The sequence below is a fragment of the Molothrus ater genome, chromosome 22 (genome assembly GCF_012460135.2).
Source record: "Molothrus ater isolate BHLD 08-10-18 breed brown headed cowbird chromosome 22, BPBGC_Mater_1.1, whole genome shotgun sequence".
NCBI lineage: Eukaryota > Metazoa > Chordata > Aves > Passeriformes > Icteridae > Molothrus > Molothrus ater.
In genome coordinates this window covers 2395213-2422685 of record NC_050499.2, presented here as the reverse complement: position 1 = coordinate 2422685, position 27473 = coordinate 2395213, and the positions used below count along the sequence as shown (strand labels likewise).

Sequence of the window (27473 nt, the reverse complement as noted above, 5' to 3'; positions counted from 1 at the left end):
GACAGGGATGGGATTTTGGGAAGAAATCCACCCTGTGAGGGTGGGCAGGCCTGGCACAGGTATCCCACAGAAGCTTCTCCATCCTTTGAAGTGTTCAGGGCCAGGTTTGATGGAGCTTGGAGCAACTTGGTCCAAGCCTGAGAACAAAATGAGCTTTAGGGTCCTTGTCCTTCCCAGCCCAAACCTTTCTGGCATTCGAGGATTTCTCCGGCACTGAGCCAAAGCACGCGGTGCTCCAGCCAGGGTTTGGCAAAATTTCATTAAACTTAACAACAACCATTCCACAGACTCTTTTCAGGTTTTTTTCCTTAATATGAATAACCTGAAGCCAGAGGAGAAACCTTTCTTCTGTCCTGCTGCATGGAAAACCAGCACGGAGAGGGAGCAGGCAGCTGCAGGCAGCAGAGATCTGGGAAACTGAGCTTAAGGCCAGATATTCCACTTGGCTGTGAACTAAACCCAGCTTAAAAAACAAAACAAAACAAAAAAAAAAACAAAACAACAACAAAAAAACAAAACAAAACAAAAAACAAAAAAAAAAACCAACAAAAACCAACTAATCTCCCCCCAAAAAAACACCAAAAAAAACCCCCAGCATACATGACAACATTCATCTAAAGCAATTTTCAAATTGATAATAATTTTTAAAAGTTAAAACTGAAATAAAATTATTATAAAAAGCTGCTAATTTCTTGTGATTACTATTTTATTTTTTGAGAGGAAAAAGGATTTTTATTTTCTAATTCCCTTTATTTTTATTTTATAATTTTTAATTGTCTTATTTTAGAAAAGAAAAGATCTTCGGATACATGACTTGACCTTTATGTAATCTTTTTTTATATTTCCTCTCTATAAATTTCCATTGTCATTTCCATGGTTTCAATGATTTTTTCCCTTTCTCCCTCGGTGTCAGCGACCGGCGCAGACCCGCGTGTATAAGTGGATGGATGGACAGGGGGGGTCCAAAGGGAATTTTGGGGCTCGGTGAACGGACGGAGCCCCCCCGGGACGAGGGATGACGTCACGGCTCCCTTGACCACCATCCGCATCCCCCTTCGCGGTGACGTCACCTGTCCTCCCCCGCGCCTGCGCAGTGCGGGCGCAGCACCCCCGGCGCGGAGCGGAGGATGCGGGGCTGCAGGTGGGTGCGGGGCCGGGGGCCCACGGGGACGGCAGGGGGGCTGCAGGGGGGTGCGGGGATGGGGGGGGCTCGAAAGGGGCTGGAGGGGGGCTGGGGGGGGGTGGTGCGGGGCCGGGGGGCTCCAAGGGGGCTGCAGGTGGGTGCGGGCCCCGGGGGGCGGCGAGGGATGCGGGGCTGCCGGTGGGTGCGGGGCTGGGGGGGCGATGAAGGGTGCGGGGTTCGGGGGGAGCGAGGGGCGATGCTGTCCTTGCATGGGGGGCGATGCTGTCCTTACAGGGGGGGCGATGCTGTCCTTGCATGGGGGCGATGCTGTCCTTACAGGGCGGCGATGCTGTTCTTGAGGAGGGGGCGATGCTGTCCTTGCGGGGTTCGCACGGCGGTGCGGGTGTTGCGGGGGTGTTGCGGGGATGCTGCGGGCGGTGCCGGGTTGGGGGCGCACCGCGGGCTGACGCTGCGGGCAGGGCCGGGGAGCGGGGCCGGCGGGGAGCGGGGTGCGCTCGCACACTGCGGGGGCGGCCTGGGGGTCCTGGGGACGCGGGGGGTGCGCCTGGGGGCGGCGGAGGGAGGGGCGGCGAGCGCAGCGAGGGCGGGTCCGTGTGCGTGTGTTTGTGTGCGTGTGCGCGCAGCGCTCGGCGAGTGTGCGAGGATGTGCGTGTGTGCGTGTAAGGGCTGAGCGTGTGCGCGAGGGATGTGCAGATGTGTGGGCAAGGGATGTGCGTGTGCAGATGTGTGGGCAAGGGGTGTGCGTGTGCCCGCAGCACTCAGCGAGTGTGCGAGGGCTCAGCGTGTGTGCAAGGGGTGTGCATGTGCGTGTCCAGATGTGTGTGCAAGGGATGTGCGTCTGCGGGTCCAGATGTGTGCACGTGTGTGCAAGGGATGTGTGTGTGCAAGGGATGTGTGTGTGTGCAGATGCGTGTGTGCAGGGCTGTGTGTGTGTGCAAGGGATATGCGTGTGTGCAAGGGATGTGGGGGTGCAGATGCGTGTGCAAGGGATGTGCATGTGTGTGTCCAGATGTGCATGTGCAAGGCTGTGTGTATGTGCAGATGTGTGTGCACACAGATGTGTGTGTGTGCATGTGAAGGTGTGCATGTGCAGCTGCAGGGGCACACGTGCAGGCACGTGGATGTGCAGGTGTGTGTGCAGGTGTGTGTGCATGCACTGTGGTGCAGGTGTGTGTGCAGGTGTGTGTGGGGCCTGGAGCTGGCTGCTGTGGGGTCCCTGGTGCATGTGTGGGAATGCACAAGTGGTGCAGTGTGTGTGAGGGGATGCAGGCATGCACTGGGGTGCACTGTGTGTGTGTGCATGCATGCACATGTGGGGATGCTGAGTGCAAAGACTTGCATGGGACAGGGTGTGCATGCCCTGGGGCACGTGGGGGTGAATGCGTGTGCAGCCCAGCGCAGGGGCACCACTGCAGCACGCATGCACCTGTCTGCAGGCACTGTGCACACATGCACTGCTCTGTGTGTGTGCTCTGCATCTCTCTGTGCATGGCATGCGTGTTCATGGGGAGCACCAGGCCCTGTCGTGTGTCTGTGTGTCTGTGTATCCGTGTGTCTGTGTGTCTGTGTGTCTGTCTGTGTGTCTGTCTGTCTGTGTGTCCGTGTGTCTGTCTGTCTGTGTGTCCGTGTGTCTGTGTGTCTGTGTGTGCTGCAGGTGTGTGCAGGGCTGGGCTCCCCTGCAGGTGCACACGTGCAGGGTGTGCATGCACAGGGCGTGTGCTGCAGGGCTCGGGGCACCAGTGGGGCACACGTGCATGGGGTGGTGGGACACAAAACCCTTTCAGGGCAGGTTTTCCCCAAAGCTGTGATGTTTGTGCTGCCCTCCCCAGGGAGCATGGCCAGGCTGGGCTGTGAGCTGTGCTGACACCTGTACTGGGCTGCTCCTGGCTTACTCCTGAGTTACTGATTGCTTGCTCTGGGGCTACTGCGAGGATATTCTCAGTAATCTCCTGAGGGAGTAGTGAAATGCTGACAAGGCTCAGCTGAGGTGCTCCCAGGGCTGCTGGGATGCCATGAGTTTACTAGGATGTGGACAGGCTACTCTGCAGACAGCAGTAAGGCACTTGCAGAGTGGCACTAAGCTACTCTCAGGATACTCTGTGGATGCTACTGGGGTGCTGTAAAAGCTCCACTAAGGTACCATCAAGCTGCTACTAAGATACTTCCAGAGTTGATACTGAGGTACTCCTATGAGGGTACCACTGGAGCAGCTCACACAAGGTTCCTCCCAAGATACATTCAGCACAGATACAGGGCAGTAAAATACCTGGAAAACACCACAGTGCCAGCAGCACACTGAGGATAAGAGCTGGATCCCATTACACTACTACTAGGATCCTAACAGCACACTCCTTATCTACTACTGTGATACTATCAGGGCACCAGGGTGCTCTTGGGATGCTCCTGACAGAATCAGGGTATTTCTGCCTGTGCTAGTACAACATCAGGACAATGCTGAGCTGCTGCTAGGATACTCTCAGTGTAGCACAAAGGTACTACCAGGATGTTGCTAAGATGTTATCAGGATAACGCTCCAAAATATCCCTTGGCTAATTGTAAATGTATTGCTAATGCTAATGAGTATGCTGATGAGGTACTACTGAGACACTACAGGGTCATTGCTAGGATACAACATTTCTGCTACTACTGTGATAGCACCAGGATATTATCACAGAGCTTCTGAGGTGCTCTCAGGACAGGGGTCAGTTTGCAGTGGGATGCTCCAGGACAGTGTTAGGATGGGTCAGTTTGCAGTGGGATGATGCTCTCAGGATGGGTCAGTTTGCAGTGGGATGATGCTCTCAGGATGGGTCAGTTTGCAGCAGGATGATGCTCTCAGGATGGGTCAGTTTGCAGTGGGATGCTCTCAGGATGGGTCAGTTTGCAGCAGGATGATGCTCTCAGGATGGGTCAGTTTGCAGTGGGATGATGCTCTCAGGACAGGGGTCAGTTTGCAGTGGGATGCTCTCAGGAGTAAAGTGCAGTTATCTGCAGGATGCTCTCAGGATGGGTCAGTTTGCAGCAGGATGCTCCAGGACAGGGGTCAGTTTGCAGTGGGATACTCTCAGGAGTAAAGTGCAGTTATCTGCAGGATGCTCTCAGGAGTAAAGTGCAGTTATCTGCAGGATTCTCTCAGGAGTAAAGTGCAGTTATCTGTAGGATACTCTCAGGAGTAAAGTGCAGTTATCTGCAGGATGCTCTCAGGAGTAAAGTGCAGTTATCTGCAGGATACTCTCAGGAGTAAAGTGCAGTTATCTGTAGGATGCTCTCAGGAGTAAAGTGCAGTTATCTGTAGGATATTTCCCAGATGCTACAAGGGCACTAGGAAAGGTCGTGGTAAGATAATTCTGGGATGCCATCAGGGCAGCACTCACGTTTTTGGGGTACTGGCAGCACATTGCTGATACTTTCAGGCCACTTGCTTAGCAGTGACAGAGTGTCAGATTAAAACCTTTTCTGAGTCACAGATGGGGTAACTGAGAGGTGGCAAAAGCTGATAGGCCAAGAAACGCTTGTAATGTTTTGTAATTAGGAAATGATTGTAATTAGTTGGCTTCTGATTGTGATGGCGTGAATTATAACATCTGTATTTTCTCGCCCTTCACATGAGACTGAAAATGGAATAAAAGTTTTAAAAACACCTCTCAGTTACCCCATCTCTGGGTCAGAAAAGGGCATAATCTGACAATATAGTATGAGGATACAACTAAGATACTCCCACTTCAGGGCAATGGATAGTGGTGTCACATTTTTTACAAACTGTCAGGGTAGCACTAACCTGCCTGGACCACTATGAGCACTTTATTGCAACTCGTAAATTACCTCTAGAATGGAGCCACAATATCAGCATATTCCTTCTGAAGGTAGCGCATCCTGTTGGGATACTACCAGGATACTACAGAGTTACTGTTGGTTATACTACTACTGTTATACTGTTGGTATAACAGCCCTGACAGCAGGGTTTGGGTGAGCACAGCAGCAGTGAAGGGAACAGGGAACTGGGTGTTGTAACTTGTTAGTAGCCTGGTGAGGGAACTGGGAGCTGGGCTGTTGTAGGCTGAGGGAACAGGCAGCTGGGTGTTGTAACCTGTTAGTAGCCTGGTGAGGGAACAGGGAGCTGGGTGTTATAACCTGAGGGAACAGGCAGCTGGGTGTTGTAAGCTGTTAGTAGCCTGGTGAGGGAACGGGTTGCTGGGTGTTGTAAGCTGTTAGTAGCCTGGTGAGGGAACAGGGAGCTGGGCTTTGTAAGCTGTTAGTAGCCTGGTGAGGGAATGGGTGCTGGCTGTTGTAAGCTGTTAGTAGCCTGGTGAAGGAACGGGGAGCTGGGCTTTGTAAGCTGTTAGTAGCCTGGTGAGATAACAGGTTGCTGGCTGTTGTAAGCTGTTAGTAGCCTGGTGAAGGAACGGGGAGCTGGGCTTTGTAAGCTGTTAGTAGCCTGGTGAGATAACAGGTTGCTGGCTGTTGTAAGCTGTTAGTAGCCTGGTGAAGGAACGGGTTGCTGGCTGTTGTAAGCTGTTAGTAGCCTGGTGAGGGAATGGGTGCTGGCTGTTGTAAGCTGTTAGTAGCCTGGTGAGATAACAGGTTGCTGGCTGTTGTAAGCTGTTAGTAGCCTGGTGAAGGAACGGGTTGCTGGCTGTTGTAAGCTGTTAGTAGCCTGGTGAAGGAACGGGTTGCTGGCTGTTGTAAGCTGTTAGTAGCCTGGTGAGATAACAGGTTGCTGGCTGTTGTAAGCTGTTAGTAGCCTGGTGAGGGAACGGGGAGCTGGGCTTTGTAAGCTGTTAGTAGCCTGGTGAGGGAACGGGTTGCTGGCTGTTGTAAGCTGTTAGTAGCCTGGTGAGATAACAGGTTGCTGGCTGTTGTAAGCTGTTAGTAGCCTGGTGAGATAACAGGTTGCTGGCTGTTGTAAGCTGTTAGTAGCCTGGTGCTGACGCTGCCCTGTCCCTGCAGCTAAGGCAGCAGCAGCAGCAGCAGCCGCGGGTGTTGAGGGATGGAGGCGCCGCTGGTCAGCCTGGAGGAGGAGTTCGAGGAGGGGCCCGGGGACGATGGGGGGTCCCCGCCGCGCCCCACGGACCCCGCGCTGGCCGAGCTGGAGAGCTTCTCCGCCGAGATGATGAGCTTCAAGTCCATGGAGGACCTGGTGCAGGAGTTTGACGAGAAGCTCACCGTGTGCTTCCGCAACTACGACGCTGCCACCGAGGGCCTGGCGCCCGTGCGGGGCCGGCTGCAGGCGCAGGAGGAGGAGGAGCGCCTGCAGGATGAGGAGTGAGTAAGGGCCCCTGCTCCCGGGGCCTCTTCCCACCCTGAACCCCCCCACAGGGCAGGCTCCCCCCCAGCACTGCAGCACGGCCGTGCTCTGTGCCATACTCCGTGTCGTATCCTGTGAGTAAGGGTTCACGTGCCACCTTGCAAGGTACAGCCCACATGCAGCTCGGCCCCTTGCAGCACAGCACAGTCGTGCAGCAGCGTGGAATAGCTGTGTAGTATCTTTTGAGTAACCGTGTAGTATCTTTTGAGTAGCTGTACAGTATCTTTCGAGTAACTGTGTAGTATCTTTTGAGTAGCTGTGTAGCATCCTATAAGTAGGCCACCCCCGAGCCTGCATGCATCCTGTCATGGTCATTAAACACTCCCCTTTCCCAGAGCGTGCACACAGCAGGACTGTGTAGCACTTCAGAGTAGTGGTGTAGTATCTTATGAGTAATACCCCCCCCCCCCGCCCCCAGCCTGTTGGGACCTCCTTGTGCTCTTCTATGAGCCCATCACACACAAATCAGCACCTGGACTGTGCTGTGGATCATACAGCACCTTGGAGTAGCTGTGTAGGATCCTTGGAGTAGCTGTGTGAGGTCCCTGGAGTAGCAGCCCATGAGGAACAAGAGCAGTGTGTCCCATGCCACATTGCTGGGGGCCACAGCTCTGTCTGTGCAAGGAAAGCCCCAGGGGTTGAACATAAACCTTGAGTAAGGTGTGAGTAGAGCCCCTCTGTACCATGCTAGGGGATGGCCAAATTCCCTAGGGTGAAATTCCCCCCAGGCTCCCCAGTTATTATTGTGCCTTTTGTGTTAAATCCTACATTAAAAACCTTGTTTTGTTACAAAATGCCATTTTTCCTGCAAACCCTTGGCATTTTCCTCCTGATGATTCACACTATCACATTTCTAGTGGATTTTTTGTCTGTTTAATTGGGATTATTCCAAAATCACTAACCCTCATTCTCCCCAAGCAAAGGGGTTACATTCAACCCCAAAAGCCCCAAATCTGTTGGTTTGTGTCTGGATTTTTTTTCCCCCAAGCCCACTGAGGCTGCAATGATTTTTGCAATTGGTCAAATTCGTGGTTTTTCAGAGCAAAATGCAGCTTGGCTGCGTGCCGGGGCTGCCGCGCTGTCGCCGCTTTGTGCCACTTATTGTGTCTTTTTTGGGTCACTTTGGGCAAAACAGGGCTTTTTTTTTTAGTCTTCTTTGAATGAGCCCTGTGTGCAGGCTGGGGGAGGTGCCATGGCCTCACAGGCACTGCATTTCCAGAGTTTTTAACCATTTCCTGCCATAATTAACTCAGAAATCGCTGCTGGTCTTGGCCTGCCCCTGTAGGGTGCTGGTCCTTTAAGAGCAGAGGAAGAAAAGAAATCAAATTTGGGGGAATAATGACTAATTTGCCGTGCTTTGTTAAAAAAATAAGTATTTAGGATTTGACATCTGCATTTTTTGTATGTTGATTTGTGAAATCTGTGATTCCAAGGGGAATTCAGCCCTGGTGAGAAGGGAAATATAATAAATCCCAAAAAGGAGCAGTTTTGGGGCTGGAAAAGGGGTAAATGGTTTTGGGGTGATTTTCAGGCACCAATTGGACTGAACCCACCATTTCTGGTGGGAAAATGGGGGAGCTTGCTTGAGATGGGGAGAAAATTTCTGATTTCTTTCTGTGCCTTTCCCCCCATTTTTGGCCTTTTTCTCAATGTTGCCACTTATCAGCTCTTTTTTCCCTTTTTCTGTCTTTCTCCTCCATTTCTTCCCTTTCTCTACTTGCCCTGCCTTTTTCTCCATTTTCCCCTTCATTCTCCCATTTTTCTTACATTTTCTCCTTTCCCCCATTTCCCTTTTCTCCTGAATTTTCCTTTTTCCCCTCTTTCAGCCCTTTTCCTCATTTTCCTATTCCCTATTATTCTCCTCTTTCCCTTTCTTCCCTTTTGTTCCTCTTTCTCCATTACCCACCATTTTTCTTCTTTTCCCTCTTTCTCATTTTCCTTCCCTCACTTCTTCCCCTTTGCCCCTTTTTGCCCTTTTTCCATCTTCTTTACCCCTTTTTTCTCTTTTCCCCTCTTTTCCCCCTTTCCTTTTTTTTCCCTCTTTCCCCTCTTTTCCTTCTCTGTTTCCTCCTCTTTTGGTCCCTATTTCAGGAAAGCATTTTAGGGTATTTCTAGGTGTTGAAAAGTGACATTTTGGGATCTCTGGGGTATTTCAGTGAGGGAGATGGGTGGTTGGAACATGACAGGGTGGCATTTTTGGGGGATATTTCAGAAGATCATTTGGGGACAGTTTGGAATGTTCCAGGGCAGCATTTTGAGGTGTTTTGGGGCCTTTCAGAGAGTCCTGGGGCTTTGGGGCTGCTTTGAGATAATGTTTTGTGCCACTTCAGAGCATCATGGAGATGTTTTTGAGTGGCATTTGGGGACATTGAGAGACATTTTGGGACTTTGCTGTGGCCTTTTGGAGTGTTTTGATAGCAGCATTTCAAAATGACATTTAGGGGGCATTTCAGGTGCTGGGGCTGCATTTTTGGGTACTTTGGGGTATTTCAGGGCAGGATTTCATGATGCTGTTTTGAGAAGCTTTGGGGTCTTCCAGGATATCATTTGGGGTTTTCTAGGATATCATTTGGGGTGTTTGGGGATGTTCCAGGCATCTCAATGGTGTTTGGGGATTTTTGGAGGTCATTTCAGGATGTTCCTGGGCTGCATTTTGGGATATTTCTGGGCAGCATTTCAGGATGTTCCTGGGCTGCATTTTGGGATATTTCTGGGCTGCATTTTGGGATATTTCTGGGCTGCATTTTGGGATATTTCTGGGCAGCATTTCAGGATGTTCCTGGGCTGCATTTCAGGATGTTTCTGGGCTGCATTTTGGGATGATTCTGGGCTGCATTTCAGGGTGTTTTGCAGCATCTTGGTGTGCCATTTTTGGGCTGTGTCTCTGAGATGTAACATTTTGGGATCAGCACTGACCACCCACCTCCCTGCAGGGTCTGGGATGCTCTGACTGATGGCTTTGCCCCCCGGGGCTCCCCCCGGCCCTGGCAGCTCCCTGGCACCGAGGCCCTCGACGGCACCGACGCCCAGGTAGGGCTGTGACATCCCCACAGCGTCCCCTGGGTGTGATTGACAGCTGTCAGTCAGCCCTGAGGCCCAGTCACCATCATGGCACTGCAAACCACCCACAAAGGGTTGTTTTAGCACCTGGTCTGTGCCAGTTTGCCCCCATGCCACGTTGGGGTGGGTGTTTTTGGGGTAGAAAATGGGTTTTCATTTGTAGTGAGTTTGTGCTGTCAATGGCTGCTTTTGGGGTTGTACAAATGTCCCAATATCCATGGAATTGAACCCATTTGGATGTGTTGCTGAAGGGGGAAGAGAAGATAACTTCCTTGGGTTGTTTTCTGCTAAAAAGGTGAAAAAAGATGGTGAAAGGTGGGAAAAAAGAAGATGCCTCCTCACCCAACATCTCCATCCATCCGTTCCCTGGTGCTGTTCCCCTCTGCCACGTCCCCACCTGGTGTCCCCACCCTGTGTCTCCATCAGACCCCTCCCATTCAGCCCCACCAGGCCTCATTTCCCCATCCAGCATCCCCTGTGTCTCCACTGAGCGTGTCCAGCCCCTCCCTCCATCCAGCACCTCCATCCAGCACCCCTGGACTTCTCCCTGTCTTTTCCTACTCCATGGCTCCATTCCCCAATCTCCATCCAGCATTGCCTGTCCAACATCTCCATCCATCCCCTGCCACACCTCCCCCTCCAGTGCTGTGCATTGTCCCTGCCCAAAGCCCCATCCAACATCCCCCCCCAGCGTCTCCATGCAATGCCCTCAATCCAACATGTCCCGTTCGATGTCCCCATGCCACCCCCACGTCCCCCTGAGCCGGGGCTGTGGCTGTGTCCCTGCTGGGGCCATGCCCACACCAGGCTGGGCCTGTGGTGCCACCAAGGCTGCCCAACCTGTGTCTCCTGCAGCTCGGTGGGAAGGAGGAGGAGGAGGAAGAGGAGGAGGAGCTGACTGAGAGGAGTGAGCAGGACTCTGGGATCAATGAGGAGCCGCTGCTGACAGCTGAGCAGGTACCCATGGGCACCTGGAGCCCTGCATGGCCTCCCAGAGCCAGGCTTGGCCACCTCAGCCCATGACCATGAGCTGAAAGCACAAGGAAAAGGCAAATCCCAGCGTCTTGGGGTGGGGCATGCAGGACCTGGAATGTGGATGTAGGCAGAAGTGTAGGCTGTGGGGGTGATGAGGGATTTGGGTGATGTGGGAAGGTGGGCAGTGGGTGCTGCTGTACAAAATGGGGAGCATGGGGGGAAGGATGGAAGTGTGGGGGGCAGAGGTGGGGTGCAGGATGCAGGGTACAGATTCAGGATGCAGATGCCAGATACAGAATGCAGATCTGGGGTGCAGGATGCAGGTGCCAGATGTGGGGTGCAGGGTGCAGGTTCCAGATACAGGGTGCAGATGTGGGGTGCAGGATGCAGGTGCCAGATGTGGGGTGCAGGGTGCAGGTTCCAGATACAGGGTGCAGATGTGGGGTGCAGGATGCAGGTGCCAGATGTGGGGTGCAGGGTGCAGGGTACAGAATTTGACTGCAGCAGCAGGGTGTGGATGCAGGATAGAGAATGCAGGTGCAATTACAGGATGCAGGAGGAGGAGGTGGGTGCAGAGGGCAGATGCAGCCAGATGCAGGATGCAGATGTAGATGTGGATGCAGATCCTCAGTGTCCATGGAATGTGGGATTTGGATGGAGGGGGGAGTGTGGGATGCAGGTGCAGGATGCAAATAGAGGACCCAGGGTACAGATGGTAAATGCAGGTGCTGATGCAGGATGAAGGGAGCAGAATGCAGATGCAGGATGGAGGGGAGGATGCAGAATGCTGATAAGGATGGAGGATGCAGATGCAGATGGAGGATGCAGGGAGCTGTTGCAGATGGGGGTGCAGGACAGGAGTGCAGGGAGCAGGTGCAGGACAGTTGCAGGTGTGGGTGCAGGGTGTGAGGGGTGCAAGGTGCAGGAAGGATGCAGGTGTGGGTGCAGGGTGTGAGGGGTGCAAGGTGCAGGAAGGATGCAGGTGTGGGTGCAGGGTGTGAGGGGTGCAAGGTGCAGGAAGGATGCAGGTGTGGGTGCAGGGTGTGAGGGGTGCAAGGTGCAGGAAGGATGCAGGTGTGGGTGCAGGATGTGAGGGGTGCAAGGTGCAGGACAGTTGCAGGTGTGGGTGCAGGATGTGAGGGGTGCAAGGTGCAGGACAGTTGCAGGTGTGGGTGCAGGGTGTGAGGGGTGCAAGGTGCAGGAAGGATGCAGGGGCACATGGAGGTCACTGATGCCCCACAGGTCATCGAGGAGCTGGAGGAGCTCATGCAGAGTTCACCTGACCCTGAGGCTGACCCCGAGGGTGAAGAGGAAGAGGAGGAGGAGGAGGATGAGGAGGAGGAGGAAGAAACCAAGGCTGATGCTGAAGGCAAAGGTGGTGGTGGGGGCACGGAGCCCATCCTGCTGCGGGAGCTGCATGCTTTCTCCCCTGCCTTCAACAACAACTGCTCCCACGAAGGTACGGCCAGCAAAGCCCAGGCCAGTCACTTTTTGGGGACAATTCCAACCAAATTGGACAACTGAGTCTCCCCAGGCCTCAGTGCTGGCTTGCTCTGGGACTTGGCCGGAAGGGCTCTTGGCAAAAACTGTGAAGAGCACAGGGATGTGGCTTTTGGTGTGGAAAGGCACGTGGGGTTCACCAGGAGCCTTTGTGTTCTGCATGGGGCGATCCACGCACGCGAGATTTGTCACTGCTGGCGTGGGCTCTGTCACCAACAGGCCCAGGCACTTCACTCATTGCTCTGCTCTTTATCTCACTGTGCAGGTCACCAATCACACCATGTCACTAATTGCACTGTGCATGTCACTAATTGCACCATGCATGTCCATAATCACACCGTACATGTCACCAGTTGCACGATGCATGTCAATAATTGCACCATTCGTGTCAATAATTGCACCATACGTGTCAATAATTGCACCATACGTGTCAATAATTGCACCATTCGTGTCAATAATTGCACCATACGTGTCAATAATTGCACCATTCGTGTCACTAATTGCACCGTACATGTCACTAATCACACCCTGCCTGTCACTAATTGCACTGTGAGTATGACTGACTGCACCTTGCATGTCACTAATGGTGCCAGAAGTCCCTTAATTGCTCTGGGCACGTCGTTTATGGCTCTGAGCATATCAGTAATTGCACAATGGGTTTATCTCTTGCTGTCTCAGAAAATGCAGAGCCCATCTCGCTGAGCACGAGATGCATTTTAATGGCTGCAGTGTTGTGTTTCACTGACTGCACTGGGGTGTCCCTGACTGCACCAGGCATTTCCTCCTTTCCCCATGCATGGCACTGCCTGCAGCGAGTCTAGAGGAGGCCATGGAGATGGCCCAAAGGCTGCAGCTCCTCTGCTGCAGTGACAGACTGGGAGAAGAGAAGGCTCTGGAGAGAGCTCAGAGCCCTTCCAGGGCCTGAAGGGGCTCCAGGGGAGCTGCAGAGGGACTGGGGACAAGGGATGGAGGGACAGGACACAGGGAATGGGTCCCACTGCTAGAGGGCAGGGATGGATGGGATATTGGGAAGAACTTCCCTGTGAGGGCAGTGAGACCCTGGCACAAGGTTTGCAGAGCAGCTGGGCTGCCCCATCCCTGGGAGCGTCCAGGGCCAGGTTGGACACTGGGGCTTGGAGCACCCTGGGCTAGAGGAAGGTGTCCGTGGGAGGTGGAACGAGACAGGCTGGAAGTCCGTCCAGCCCCTGTTGGGGATGCCCCGGGACACCAGGGGTCTGTTCCAGGCAGAGCTGGGGCAGCTGTTGGGATATCCCGGGACACCAGGGATCTGTTCCAGGCAGAGCTGGGGCGGATGTTGGGATATCCCGGGACACCAGGGGTCTGTGCCGGGCAGGGCTGGGGTGGATGTTCAGGATATCCCGGGACACCAGGGGTCTGTTCCAGGCAGGGCTGGGGTGGATGTTCAGGATATCCCGGGACACCAGGGGTCTGTACCGGGCAGGGCTGGGGTGGATGTTGGGATATCCCGGGACACCAGGGGTCTGTACCGGGCAGGGCTGGGGTGGATGTTGGGATATCCCGGGACACCAGGGGTCTGTGCCAGGCAGGGCTGGGGTAGATGTTGGGATATCCCGGGACACCAGGGGTCTGTACCGGGCAGGGCTGGGGCGGCTGTTGGGATATCCCGGGACACCAGGGGTCTGTACTGGGCAGGGCTGGGGCGGCTGTTGGGATATCCCGGGACACCAGGGGTCTGTACTGGGCAGGGCTGGGGCGGCTGTCGGCGCGGGAGCTGCTGGCGGCCGCGGGCCGGGCGGAGGCTGCGAGCCGGGCGCTCTCGGCGGAGCTGGTGGCGCAGCTGGCGCGGCGGGACGAGCTGGCCTTCGAGAAGGAGGTGAAGACGGCGTTCATCGGGGCGCTGCTGGCCGTGCAGGGCGAGCAGCGGGAGCAGCGAGAGGCCGCCCGGCGCCGCCGCAGGGACAAGGGGCTGAGCCTGCAAGGGGCGCGCTCGGAGCGCGGCGGGAGCATGCCCCGAAAGGTGGGCACGGACAGGAGCGGGGGGCACGGGGGTCAGGGGGGAGCTGGGGGCAAGGTGGGGCAAGGGCATGAGGGATGGGATGGGGTGGGATGGGATGGGATAATGGGATAATGGGATAATGGGATGGGATAATGGGATGGGATGGGGTGGGATGGGATGGGATGGAAGGGGATGGGATGGGATGGGATGGGATGGGATGGGATGGGATGGGATGGGATGGGATGGGATAGGATAATGGGATAATGGGATGGGATGATGGGATGGGATGGGATGGAAGGGGATGAGATGATGGGATGGGATAATGGGATGGGATGGAAGGGGATGGGATAACGGGATGGGATGGAAATAGTGACAAGGTGGGGCAGAGGGACATGGGGGCAAGGCAATGGATAGGATGGGATAGGTTGGGATAATGGGATGGGATAATGAGATCCATGGGATGGGATGGGACAATGGCATGGCATGGCATGGCATGGCATGGGAATCGCGACAGGATGGGGCAGAGGGGCATGGGACAGGGCATGGGAAGGACACAGGATAGGGACAGGGGCGCTTGGAGCAGGGACACAAAGGGATATTATGGGATGGGGGTATGGAGCAGGGTGCTGGGATCTGGGCAGGGTGTGGGTGTGGGAGGCAGGGGCTTGTGGGGGATGCTGGTGGCAGGGGAGGTGCCACAAGTGACCTTGCTGCCCTGGGAGGTGACAGGGTGACACCTGGTTGTCCCCCCAGCGCTTCAGCATGGAGGGCATCTCCAGCATCCTGCACTCCGGCCTGCGCCAGACCTTTGGCCCTACCACCAACGAGAAGCAGGTGCCCTTTTTGACCCCCAAAATTGCCCAAATCTGTTTGCTTTCACTCCTCCTCCCTGCTCTCCCCATTCCCCTGCATCCCCCAACCCCCTGTTAAAATCTTTCTTCATTTTACAACCCTGCTCCATCCCCTACACCCTGGTAACCCCTCTTGAAAAAAATTACCTATTTTCACCCCAAAAAGTCCTCCTGAGGAGGGATGGATTTGGGTGGAGTTTGCAGCAGAACCCAGTTAGTTCAGCACTCCCCAAAATACCTGCAAATTACACGCAATTGCAGGAATTTTGCAGAAATACTCTATTTTTGTGCACATTTGTCTCAAGACAATGCAGAAACCAGGCAGCTTTGTGCCATCTGGGTGGTTTTTTGGGGTGGCTTTTGTTTTTGCAGTACCTGAACACGGTGATTCCCTATGAGAAGAAAGGGTCACCACCCTCCGTTGAGGACCTGCAGATGCTCACCAACAGTGAGTATTCATTCAAGCTGCTGGTTTGGGTCACCATCACGTGTTTTGGGGACACAAAGGCACATTCTGCTTTGCTTCAGTGGCTGCAGTTTGGGGGATTTTTTGCATCCTTGCTGCATGGGCAGTTTAAGGTGCTACCACCCAGGTTGCATCATCATTGCAATAAACCCACCTGGTGGGGAAAATCCCTGCTTGCATCCCTGCAGCACAGCTGGTTGGCAGCCAACACCTCCCCCCAGTTTATTCTCCCTATACCAGGTTGGTTTGGGGTAAATCACCCATTCTGCACTGCCACAGGTTGGCTAATGGGGATGGAAATCCTTTTTGGTCCTGTTTGTGTGGGTGTTCCCAGGCCTGCTGCCCTATAAATTCTATGGGGAAATTGTATGGCAACTGTGGGGCTGGTTTGGGGGGGAAAAGGGACATTTGGGGGCAGCAGAGCCAGGCTCACAGCCTTGTTCTCCCTCACAGTCCTGTTTGCCATGAAGGAGGGGAATGAGAAGGTGCCCACTCTGCTCACGGATTACATCCTCAAAGGTACCTGCTGCCCCCTGCCTGCCCCAGGCACCCTCGTGCATCCTTCACTCAGCTCCTCTGCAGCTCTGTGCCTCCAGCCCAGATCCCTTCTGCACCCTCCTGCCTCTCCCCTGCATCCTTTGTGCATCCCTTGCCCATCCCTCTTGCAACCTCATTCATCCCTTTTGCATCCCCTGTGCATCCTTGGAGAATTCCAGATAAATCCTGTGCCATTCCTCCTGCATCCCTCCTGCATCTCTGCTGCACCCTGCACACATCCCTCAGGCATTCTTTGTGCAGCTCTCCTGTCCTCAGACAGCTCTCTCTGTCTCTGAGGTGCCTGTGCAGCTTCCTGCCCCATCCTGGGGCCCATCTGCTTCATCCACACAGCCTCATCTCCCTCTGTGCACCCTCCCTCACCCCCCCACCCCATCAGGCACCCTCCTCTGCCTCCCTTGGGCATCCCCATCCATCTGGGATCTCCTGGGCATCCTTGTGCACCCCTGTGCATCTCCCACACCCTTCTCGTCCATCTCTTGTGCATCCTCCTGAGTCCTCGTGCGTCCTTCATCTCCTCCTGTGCACTGCTGTGTGTGTGCACCCCTTTCCTGTTCCTCCTGCATCCCATCTGCAGCCTCCTGCAGCATTTCTGCATCCTCATGTGCCCAAATGCCTCGTTCACACTCGTGCAGCCTTTCTGCTCCTGAGCCCTTGTGCACGTGGGGCTCACTCCTCTGTCCCTGTGCCCTCCTGGCTGTCCTTGTGCTCATTCCTCTGTCCTTGTGCAACCCCTGGGCACCCCTGTCCATGCAGGTGCAGCCCTGTGTGTCACTGTGCACCTTTGTGCAGCATTGCATTGTGCATTCTTGTGCACCCTCCTGCACCCTCCTGCATCCCTGTGCATCCTCCTGCATTCCATTGCACCCTCCTGCATCCCTGTGCGTGCTCATGGATCACAGAGCATTCTCCTGCATTCCAATGCACCTTCATGCATTCCAGTGCATCCTCCTGCATCCTTGTGCATCTGCATGCACTCCAATGCATCCCCATGCACATTTGTGCATTCTCCTGCATCTTTGTGCATCCTTGTGCTTGCTCATGGGTCATAGCACCTTCTCATGTATCCCTGTGCATCCTCCTGCATTCCAATGCATCCTCCTGCATCCTCCTGCATCCCTGTGCATCCTCCTGCATTCCAATGCACCTCCATTCTTCCCCCCACCCCCCTGTGCATCCTTGTGCATCCCTGTGCTTGCTCATGCATTCCAGGGCATCCTCCTGCATCCTCCTCCATCCCTGTGCATTCTCCTGCGTTCCAATGCCCCTCCATGCTTCCTCACACACCCCTGTGCATCCCTGTGCATCCTCCTGCATCCCTGTGCTTGCTCATGCATTCCAGGGCATCCTCCTGCATCCTCCTCCATCCCTGTGCATTCTCCTGCGTTCCAATGCCCCTCCATGCTTCCTCACACACCCCTGTGCATCCCTGTGCATCTTCCTTTATTCCAGTGCATCATCCTGCATCCTCCTGCATCCCTGAGCATCCTCCTGCATCCCTGTGCATCCCTGTGCATCCTCCTGCATTCCAATGCACCTCCATGCTTCCCCCCACCCCCCTGTGCATCCCTGTGCTTGCTCATGCATTTCAGTGCATCCTCCTGCATCCCTGTGCATCCTCCTGCATTCCAATGCCTCCTTGTGCATCCCTGTGCATCCTCCTGCGTTCCAGTGCATCCCTGTGCATTCCAATGCCTCCTTGTGCATCCCTGTGCAGCCTCCTGCATTCCAATGCATCCTCCTGCATCCCTGTGCATCCTCCTGCATTCCAGTGCATCCCTGTGCATCCTCCTCCATCCCTGTGCATCCCCCTCCATCCCTGTGCATCCTCCTGCATTCCAATGCCCCTCCATGCTTCCCCCACCCCCTGTGCATCCCTGTGCTCTCTGCTGCCTCTCTGCACCCTCGGTGCCCCCGTGCAGTGCCCCAGACCCCCTCTCTCTCTCTCTCTCTCTCTCTCTCTCTCTCTCTCTCTGCAGTGCTCTGCCCGACCTGACGCGGTGCTGCCCCCACACTCCCACCCCGGCGCCTCCAAACGGGGCCAAACCCCAGGAAAAAGGGACAACGCCCCCGTGGCTGCCCCACCCTGCACTTCCCCCTTTGCACAGCTGGGAATAAAGAATTCCTTCCATTAATTAGGCAACTGGTGTCCAGTGTCTGTGTCTCCCCTTGCTCCTGGCAGTGCTTCGCAACTTTTTGATAGGAAAATGATGTTTTTAAGCAAAAGAATCCCAACATAGACTTAGCTCATGAATATTTTGGGATCTCTAAAAAACACAAACTTCTGGCAAACGAGCTGCTGGCTGCAGCTGCCACCATCAGAGAGGAAAAATTCAGATGAAATTCCATTCTTGTGGATTTTTCACATTTTTTCACTTTTCTGTGACCTCATTTTCTGCTAAAAATTGTGCAAAGATCACCCAGAAAATCAACCCATTATTAAGGAATGGTTCATTAAGGGACAGGGGGGTTTCCATCGTTTGGGGGAGAATTGCTCTGTTTTGGGGTTTGTCACTCATTCTGGGGAAGAGTGCCTAATTTGGGGGTTGTTGCTCATTTTTGGAGAGTGTTGTCCATTTTGGGGCAAATTCAGTCATTTTGAGAGAAGTTACTCATTTCCAGAAGGACCAGTTTGGGACAGCATTCTTTGGGGGCATGTCACTCATTTTGGGGGAGAATTTTTGGAGAATACAATTCCTTTTGGGGTGAGCACCCATTTTGGGGGAAAATCACTCATTTCAGGGAGAAATTAGACCCTTTTGGGTCACCATTTGATTCTGAGGAGCATCTCTCATTTTTGGAAACCATCACTCATTTTGGGGTTGTCTTTGGGGGAGCTTCTGGGGGAGAATCACTCATTTTTGGAGAGAACAGCTCATTTTGGGGTGTGCATCATTCATTAGTGGGCAAAACCTCATTGGAGCTTGAGGGGGGAAATTTTCATTTTTGGTGGACCATCAGTTTTGGAAGTATAAATCTAATTTTGTCCACATCACTCAATTACCAATTTGCATCCATGCACCCATTTTGGGGGTAAATTAGTTTTATGAGGGGAGTTTTGCCCACTTTGGGGGGTTATTCCTGCATTTTGGGTCTTCTCCACTCAAAGGAAGAAGCTGCCAAGAAAATACAGGTGCGACCCCTCATCTTGTAGCACTTTATAATAAATGGCCAGGAATTAATACTAAATTACAATGAATCCTTTATGAAATTACAGATTACATTCACGCCAGATCAGTATCCAAAAATAGGCATTTCTGCCCATTGCATCACTTCTGTTTTTTATCCCAGCTCTTGTTCAGCTGCTTTTGTCAACTCTTCAAGAGCCAGGAAAAAAAAAGGACAATATGGGCAAAAAGCCTCCAAGAAAATGATCCTTCTCCTAGAATCTCACATTTACAGCAGGAACCTGCAGAAAACAATTCCTTTATTTTTGCCCTGGTTTGCTTTTGCATTTCCTCCCATGCCACATTTTAAGGCGAATCCACCCTTTTGCTAGCATTTAAAATTAAAAAACCCAAAATACAGGGTTTTTGGCAGTTGCCCTCCCCCATGGGGCTACAGCTCCACCATTTTGCCATGTGGAGGGACAATACCAGGGAGAAATCATCTTTTAAGCAACAATACTTAGTTTCCTTCCACCCAGGCGAGTCGTGCCCATCGCCATTCAATTTTGGGTGAAATCTCGAGTTTTTTTAAACCAATTTCCCCCCATTTTTAACTAACTCTGTGCCAAAATGCCTTTGGAAAAGTTTTACTTCCGGCAGCCTTTGCCCCAACTCTGCCTCCAATCTCGGCCCTTAAGGATGAGAATGGGGTGAGTTGGATTTTTTCCAGATTCAGCAGAGGTGTTAGCACATAAATTAAAGGATTTGGAGGAATTTCCTCCCTTTTCCAGAAAGTTGTGTCCAGAGTCACCAAGCAGCCTCAGCACTGGGGCCAAAGTTGGGAGGTTTGGGCAATCCCATGAGTCGAGCACCAAACCCTCCTTGGATATAGCAGAATTTGCACTAGTTGATTATTTTTCTTCCCCCTCCATGCCAGTATTTATGCCTGTGAATGACCTTTCTGAGGGAAAAATCCAAAAAGCATCAAGTCCTAGGGTTGGTTTGGCTTTTCTTTGCACCAAGAAATCCAAGGGATGGATGCAGTGGCCCACCCACCACTGCCCACCAGCATCCGAGCGTCACGTGGGGAAAACGACTTTCCCTAAAAATGCTTTTGCTTACCAAAAAATGAAGGGAAAAAGAAAAACAAAACCTGAAAGAAAAGATTCATCTGGCCACAATATGTGCCTTGTAAACGTGTGTCCACTTCTGGGCGCTGCCATGGTGGTCCCTGTGCTCCTGGGGCAGCCAGGGCCTCTGCCAGCACTGCCAGTTTGCTTTTTGCTCACTAATTTCTTCTTCTTGCCTTTATTTTTTTTTGCATTTCGGGGGGAATTTTGTATCTGGTGCTGTCAATGATTTGGGAGGGTGCAGGAGGAGCTATTCCAGTGAGTCACTGTGGTCCAAACCAAGGTCAGCACCAGGCTGCCGCTGGGAGGCCACCAGGCTCTTCCTCCAGCTCTTCCTCCTCTTCCTCCTCCTCCTCCATCTCGTCCTCATCCTCCTCATCCTCCTCCTCTTCCTCGGTGCCATCCAGGGAGTCGTCATGGGCTGCCAGCATCGCCTGCTGCATGGCCATGGTGGCAGTGGCTGATGAGAGGGGCTGGAGGTTGTCCATGCTAAGCGAGCCTGGAATTAAAAGCACAGAAATAAGGACTCCCCAGCTAACACAGAAAGGACAAAAGAAGGGCATAAACCAAGAATAACTCAAGTGAAAAGCTTGGAGAGCTTCACCATAGGGTGTCCCACCTACCCCAGTCACTCCCTAAGGTCCAATCCTTAATTTTTTTAAGCTAATGCATCATTAAATATCAAGAATCCTTAGTTCTGAGCAAGTAGATGCCCAAATTGGTTGGGCAGATCTTCTCTCCATCTTCTCTCAAGTCCTATCTTTCCTTCTCTTCATCTCGTCCTGTGTGTGTTCATTTCTGCTCTCTTCACCTTCTCTTCATCTTCTCCTTTCATTTTCCTCATCTATTGTTTGTTCATTGTCTCTCTTCATCATCTTCATCTTCTCTATTCTCTCTTCATTTTCATCATCTATTTTCTCTTCATCTTCTCTCTTGTTCTCATCTGTTCTTCGTTCATTATCTCTCTTTATCGTCATCACCTTCTCTATTCTCCTCTTCATTTTCATCTATTTTCTCTTCATCTTCTCTCTTCCTTTTTTGTCTCAGTCTGTCTTCTCATCTCCACCTTTCCACATCTCCCCTGCCTCCCTCCCTTCCCCAGCTCCTCAGGAGATGGCCCAGGCCATGCCCTACAGTGGGTGATCATCATCCTGGTGGCCAACTGGAAGGACCTTCTTGCAAGGACACCTCTTGTCTTTCCTCACAGCTCAATAAAGGCCTCTAGAAATTATCAATTAAGGCCATAATTAATGCATGGCCTAGAAGAGCAGGGGCCACTGGGGCTTGTCCTTACCGTCAGGGTTTGTCCCTGCATTGCCCCCCTGCTGCTGCAGCACGCCGGCGGCGATGGAGTTGGGCCAGAACCGCTGCGTGGGCCGGTGCTGGGATTTGATTTTCTTGGCTTTGGGGGCTGGGTCCGGGTTGCTGGCGTCCAGCATGGGCTGCAGGATGCGCCGCCGGGCGTTTATGAACCTTCCCATGGGAAAGAGAGAGCAGTGCAGTGAGTGAGAGCCGTTACACCAACACCGAGTCAAAGCAACGCTATGGCAAATAAATGGGTGGCAACATAATAATAATAATAATAATAATAATAATAATAATAATAATACTTTAGGAAAGCAGCTTCATGGTTCAAAAAGCTGGGGGTTTGTTTATTTGCCTGTGCCACTGTCCCAGATTGCAAGGCAAGATGTATTCTATTCCCATCTGTATGGCAGATTATCTTTTGTCAAGTGGGCAGTTTGCCTTATCTCTTCCACCCACTCCTCCCTCTGGGGAGACACCTGCTGATAACAGCTATTGAATGTCCCTGCATGGCTGATAAGAACTACAGCATCCCATTGGGAGATGTGAGCCCAGAGGGAGGAGCCAAGCATTCCCACCCAGATATAATCTGAGATTCTGGAACACCAGCCAAGCATTCCTGCCTGGATATAATCTGGAGATTCTGGAACACCAGCCAAGCATTCCTACCTGGATATAATCTGGAGATTCTGGAACACCAGCCAAGCATTCCTACCTGGATATAATCTGGAGATTCTGGAACACCAGCCAAGCATTCCTACCTGGATATAATCTGGAGGTTCTGGAACACCAGCCAAGCATTCCTACCTGGATATAATCTGGAGATTCTGGAACACCAGCCAAGCATTCCTACCTGGATATAATCTGAGATTCTGGAACACCAGCCAAGCATTCCTGCCTGGATATAATCTGGAGATTCTGGAACACCAGCACAGCTTCTGCACTGGATTCCCCAGAGGAACAACAGCTGCCTCTTGCCCTGGATCTCCAGAGGAAGAGACTGCACCTTTCTCCAGGATCCCTGCTCCAGCAGAACCAGCCCTGACACTGCAGGAGGGCTGAGCCACAATTCCAATGGTTCTGCTGCCAGCACCCTGACCCACAGGGTGTCAGGCTGGGTTCTGACTCTGGCACTGTTGGTTTGGTTCACTGCATTGTTTATTTTATCCTTTTATTTTCTTCCCTATTAAAGAACTGCTATTTCCTGCTCCCATATTTTTTGCCTGAGAGCCCCTTAATTTAAAATTATAGCAATTTGGAGGGGTGGGGAGGCTTCACATTCTCCATTTCAGGGGAGGCTCCTGCCTTCCTTGGCAGACACCTGGCTTTGCAAACCAAGACAGTCACATTATAGTTCTGCATTAATTTTTCCTGCTGAGTTGGGAGAATGCTGCACATTGGATTTGCCAGGAGAGGGCACTGAGACCTTGCAAACCTTGCTGACACTAAACACCACTGAGGTCATCTCCCAGAAATCCCAGAGTCACAAAATCACAGAATAGGCTGAGTTGGAAGGACTCCCCAGGATCATTGAGTCCAGCTCCTGGCACTGTGCAGGACACCCCAAGAATCAGCCTTAACCACCCAAGTTACTCCACAAAAAAGCATCATACAGCACCAAAACAGGGTGGAAAAGGTCCTAAAGCCAGCAAAATGACTGAGTGGGCCACCAGTATCTGCTCACCAGTTGTTGACTTGCAAGAGGGTCAGGTTGGTTTGGGCAGCAATTTGCCTCTTCTCATCCTCTGTGGGGTAGGGGTGCTGGAAAAAAAGAGAGATGGGGTAGCAAGATTGCATCCCTGCGTGCAAGATGTCATCCCTGAGTGAAAAATAATGAAAACCTGCTCTCCCCAACCCCCGCCCCCAAATATGGTGGCTTCTTGCATTTGCTGAATGCAAGATTGAAGGGTGGCATCCAAGAGCATCAAGATTTCCTTAGGGCTTAGGGCACTTAGGGTTTCTCCAAGGCTTTCCATCAAATGCTTTCCTTGAAGGAAAATGTTCTTGGGTTTTTTTAACTCTAGGAATTTTCCAGTGATGGTTGTTGGTAAACATGAGATTTGTGCTTCAAATGCAGCTTTTTGCTCTTTTTGCTGCTTTATTGTCAGAGGCATCAATGAAACACCCTGAAACATCTGCACTGAACCGCCAGCACTGAAAGTTTGAGCAACCTCCTTCCAACTGTGCTAAAGTGCTCTTTTCCAACCCCAGAAATGAAATTATTATCAAAGCCATGTTTTGGAGCCCCAAGCCAGTGACAATTACCACAACTTGTTTTTCAGCTGTTAGCCCCAAAACTGTGATTTCCTTGACAGCACCACCCAAAGTCAATGCACACTGAAGATTCAATTCCCACTGGGGCCTCAGTGGTTAAAAATGGCAATTTTGGGGGCAGAAATATCCTGGTTTTGGTGTATTATTTCCAGCATTCTTTCCTCCTGCTGATGCTCCAAAACTTCCAGTAAAATGATGAGACTTTTTGGTTAAAAACCACATCATCTCTGACACCAGATGGAGAAATCTCACGGGGAAGCCCAAATTTCTTCTGACCACAAGGACCGGGCTGTGAGCAAAGATCCAACCATCCAGCAGAAGAATTTTTTGCAGATTTTCAATTCCCTTTTGGAAATCTTAAACTATGGGTTTCTCCTAGCACTTGGCAGAAAATTGCTTTGCAGTTTCAGGTCTTTAAAATCCTTTTTAAGCCCACAAATCTGCAGTTGTACCCTCTAGAAATATGGGAGATGCACATCACAGCAACTCTCTTGTCCTCATTGCAATAAATCCAGAATTTTCCATCAAAAAAAAAAAGGCTGGGAAGTTCTGCTGCTGCTTCAGATCCTGGCTGATTTTTCCATAAGTTGCTTCTTGGAGCTGTTACCTTCTGCATTACTGGTGCCTTGGGGATCTCCCAGCACTCTGTCTGCCTGGAGAGCCAGCCTTTGCTACCAGTTTCCAAGTGATTTCTTGGCTGAATTATGCAGGAAAAAATATGGGATTCTTGGCTTTTTGCCCTTCTCCCAGCCCTGCTGATGAGAGAGAACTCTTCATGCACAAAAATATCCAGTTTGCATCTAAGCTCCCTCCATCTTCCATCTCCAATGCCCCAAATCAGGGTGACTTTGCAATTCTGTGTTTTGACTGGCGGCTGATGTGCTACAACCCTACCTGTGAGCAGCTCTCACATTCCAGCTTGCTAGAAAAGGATATTTTGGAGCTGTTAATGCAAAAAAACGCTCAATTATCCATCTTCAAAAAGTCTCAGGAGTCCCCATCTAGATTTGTGTGCTTCTTCCTGCCTTAAGAGAATATTTTTTTCCCACCTGCAGTGACAATGGTAATTCCCAAAATACACCCAAAATACAAACCACTTTGCACCTCCAAACACAAATTCAGACAAACCACCACCTGGATTTGGGAATTTCTGGACTTTTTGTCCTTTTTTCCCCATCTTTCAGGGTGTTTTGGTGGCTGAGGTGCTCACCATGAGATGCTGGAAGAGCCATGAGCGCATGATGTTGGTGGCATGTTTGGGCAGGACCCCCCGCTTGTTCTTGGACTTCTTGTCCTCACCATCAAGGAGGGAGGTGAGATCCAGGTTCACCTGTCAGGGCAAAAGGAATGGGGACAGAATTGCTTGAACATGGTGATGGGCAACCCAAAAAAAAGAGCAAAATGGGAGTGGGATGAGTGAAAAAAACCTGGCACTTATAGGAGCGTCCAAACACCATTTCCTGCTCCACCAAATCTGCATAAATGCAGATTTTCTCCCAGGATTTGTATTTTTTATCTCAATTTTTTTTTTTGTCAATGCTTTGCAAGGGGTAATGGCACTGTTGGGGCGTGTAGTGATGATACCATGGCCAATTTCAATGTGTGCTTTAGGAGGAAAACCCTTTTACCTGAAAAAAAAAAATTAAAAATCCCCCAAACCTCATAAAAAGATTATTTTCTCAAATGAAAGTTAAAAAAAACCCCTGCCAATCACCAACCCCTTGCAAACCCATATTCCTCACCCAGCTGATTTCCACCACAAGGAGAGACATGCCCATTGAGCCAAAATTTGCTTTTTTGCCCCCCAGAAATGAAAAAGAAGCATCTTGCTGCAAGAGGAGTTTTAATGAGGATTCAGGAACCAAACTGAAATCTAAGCACTTGAGTTAAAAAGGGATTTTTTTTTTCCCCAAGTCTTCATCAAAACACTTCTCCTGGATGAATTAAACATCAGGCCAGCAGGTCCCTGTGATTCCCCTGGGCTGCAGCTGAATAAATCATGCCAGTGGCACAGGAAGAGCATCCAAAGGTGCTTGTCCAAGCTCTCTCCCTGCCCCAATATTCCCTGTGCACATGTTTTTCCCACCACAGAGGGTTTTGCTGCAAGATTTAAACCTGCAATGGAGAGATATTATAGAAAGAGAATTTTTAAGCATTGCACAGGCAAAAAAAAAAAAAAAAAACCTGCCAGGGAGGTGGCACCTCTTTTCAAAATGCTGTTTATTGATTGTTTGATAAGAGGCTCCTGCAATTAAAATGGGGCATTTCAGGAATAATGGGGGTGAATTTCTGCTGCTCTGCCCCCAGGAAGCAGCGTTACAGAAATTGAAGGTTTGTTTGTTTTTTTTTTTCCAAATTCCTGGGGTTGGGAAGAGCTCATGGACAAGCTGTGCTAATAAATCCAGCTCTGCTCCAAATCATTGTCTCACTGCAAGAGTGCAGGGATCATTGCATAACTCATTGCAATGTCAGGGGAAAAAAAAAAAGGAATAAAACCAGAGCAAATGGCTGAAAAATATCCCCAAATTCAGAAAGGAAGACATAAAAATGAGCCTTTCCCACAAGTGCCATGACTGCTGTGCTGGACAGGCAATGCCAGGGATCCCAGATCTATAATATATCAGCAATAATATCTATTTTTATAGATAGATAGATAGATTAGATAATAGATATGTAGATATATAGATATGTAGATATATAGATAGATTTATAGATAGATATCAGCAATAATATCAGCAATATCATCCATAATATCTATCTATCTATCTATCTATCTATCTATCTATCTATCTATCTATCTATCTATCTATCTATCTATCATCTATCTAATATCCTATCCTATATATAATTATTAATATAGAGTATAAAATATGCAATATGTACAGTGCACAGTATATATGTATATATACACACACACATATAATAAAGCATACAGAATAAAATACCATGTTCTTTCATACTTTGCAAATAACAGCTATTGTTACATGTTATATATTGCACTAAATAATATTATGTACATTATTATTATATGTTGTAATATTTTATAACAATAATATAAGCACTGTTATAACTTCTTAGGTCATTGCTATAATTTGTTAGGCACCCCAAAGGCACCTGGCAGATGGGTTTAATCAACGTTTCTTGCTAATTAAAAATTTAAGACACTCCAAGGATTGAATTTATGGAGAAATGGGGGGGTTCTGCCTGCTGCAGTGCCAGCCTGGAGCTGGCAAGGCCTTACCTGGGCATTGGGGATCTGCAGGGCACCAGGGGTGATGGCCTGGGCGAGCACCTGGCCCTGCGACGTCACCATGGTCACGGGCTGGTACAAGGCTCCACCTATGGCAAAAAACACGTGTGGGGGCACCCAAACCCCCAGGGTGGCCCTGCCCACACCTGCCCTGCTCCGCATACCTGGCACGGCGGGCGAGCTGCTGCCAGTGCCCATGGCCAGGTTGCCAGGGGGCAGAGTGGCCGCGGGCACCACGATGCCCGCAGGGGGGTTGGAGGCCGGCGGCAGCGCTGCTGGAGAGCTCTGCAGCATCTCCTGCACAAAACAAAACACCAAACACGTCAATTGCAGCCGGAAAGTTTCATTTGTTGTCCCCCCCCCAAATTTATTTTTTTTTTATTTTGGTGGTTCGACGGGAAAAATGGCAGGAAATTGTTTTCTGCAGCATCTCCTGCACAAAACAAAACAACAAACACACCCATTTCAGCCTGAAAGTTTCCTTTTTTCTTCCCCTCTAATTTTTTTTTTTTATTTTTATTGGTGGTTCGATGGGGAAAAATGGCAGGAAATGGGATTTTTCAGTTTGTTGCA

The 27473-nt window shown here is 51.2% G+C and overlaps 2 protein-coding genes across 3 annotated transcripts in view; one reads left to right on the top strand and one right to left on the bottom strand.

The window, feature by feature from the left end:
* Nucleotides 1–1030: 1030 nt before the first annotated feature.
* FEZ1 (fasciculation and elongation protein zeta 1) lies at nucleotides 1031–17977 on the top strand. Of its 2 annotated transcripts, XM_036397591.1 has the most exons (10): nucleotides 1031–1141; nucleotides 6092–6406; nucleotides 9383–9479; nucleotides 10365–10466; nucleotides 11727–11943; nucleotides 13712–13983; nucleotides 14716–14796; nucleotides 15186–15261; nucleotides 15733–15798; nucleotides 17814–17977. In XM_036397591.1, exons 2-10 carry the CDS (start codon nucleotides 6132–6134, stop codon nucleotides 17828–17830), a joined length of 1203 nt encoding a protein of 400 aa, XP_036253484.1. In that variant the 5' UTR covers nucleotides 1031–1141; nucleotides 6092–6131; the 3' UTR covers nucleotides 17831–17977. The 2 variants fall into 2 exon arrangements, with proteins under 2 accessions (XP_036253484.1, XP_036253482.1); XM_036397589.2 differs by lacking the exon at nucleotides 1031–1141 and having other exon boundaries at nucleotides 5949–6406.
* Nucleotides 17978–18977: 1000 nt separating this feature from the next.
* The window catches only part of PKNOX2 (PBX/knotted 1 homeobox 2), a 106234-nt gene continuing 97738 nt past the window's right edge, over nucleotides 18978–27473 (bottom strand). The window contains 7 exon segments of the mRNA XM_054517119.1: nucleotides 18978–20375; nucleotides 20377–20570; nucleotides 21366–21544; nucleotides 23061–23137; nucleotides 24861–24980; nucleotides 26892–26989; nucleotides 27065–27197. Of these exon segments, the coding sequence (XP_054373094.1) occupies nucleotides 20322–20375; nucleotides 20377–20570; nucleotides 21366–21544; nucleotides 23061–23137; nucleotides 24861–24980; nucleotides 26892–26989; nucleotides 27065–27197 (855 nt within the window). The 3' untranslated portion in view covers nucleotides 18978–20321.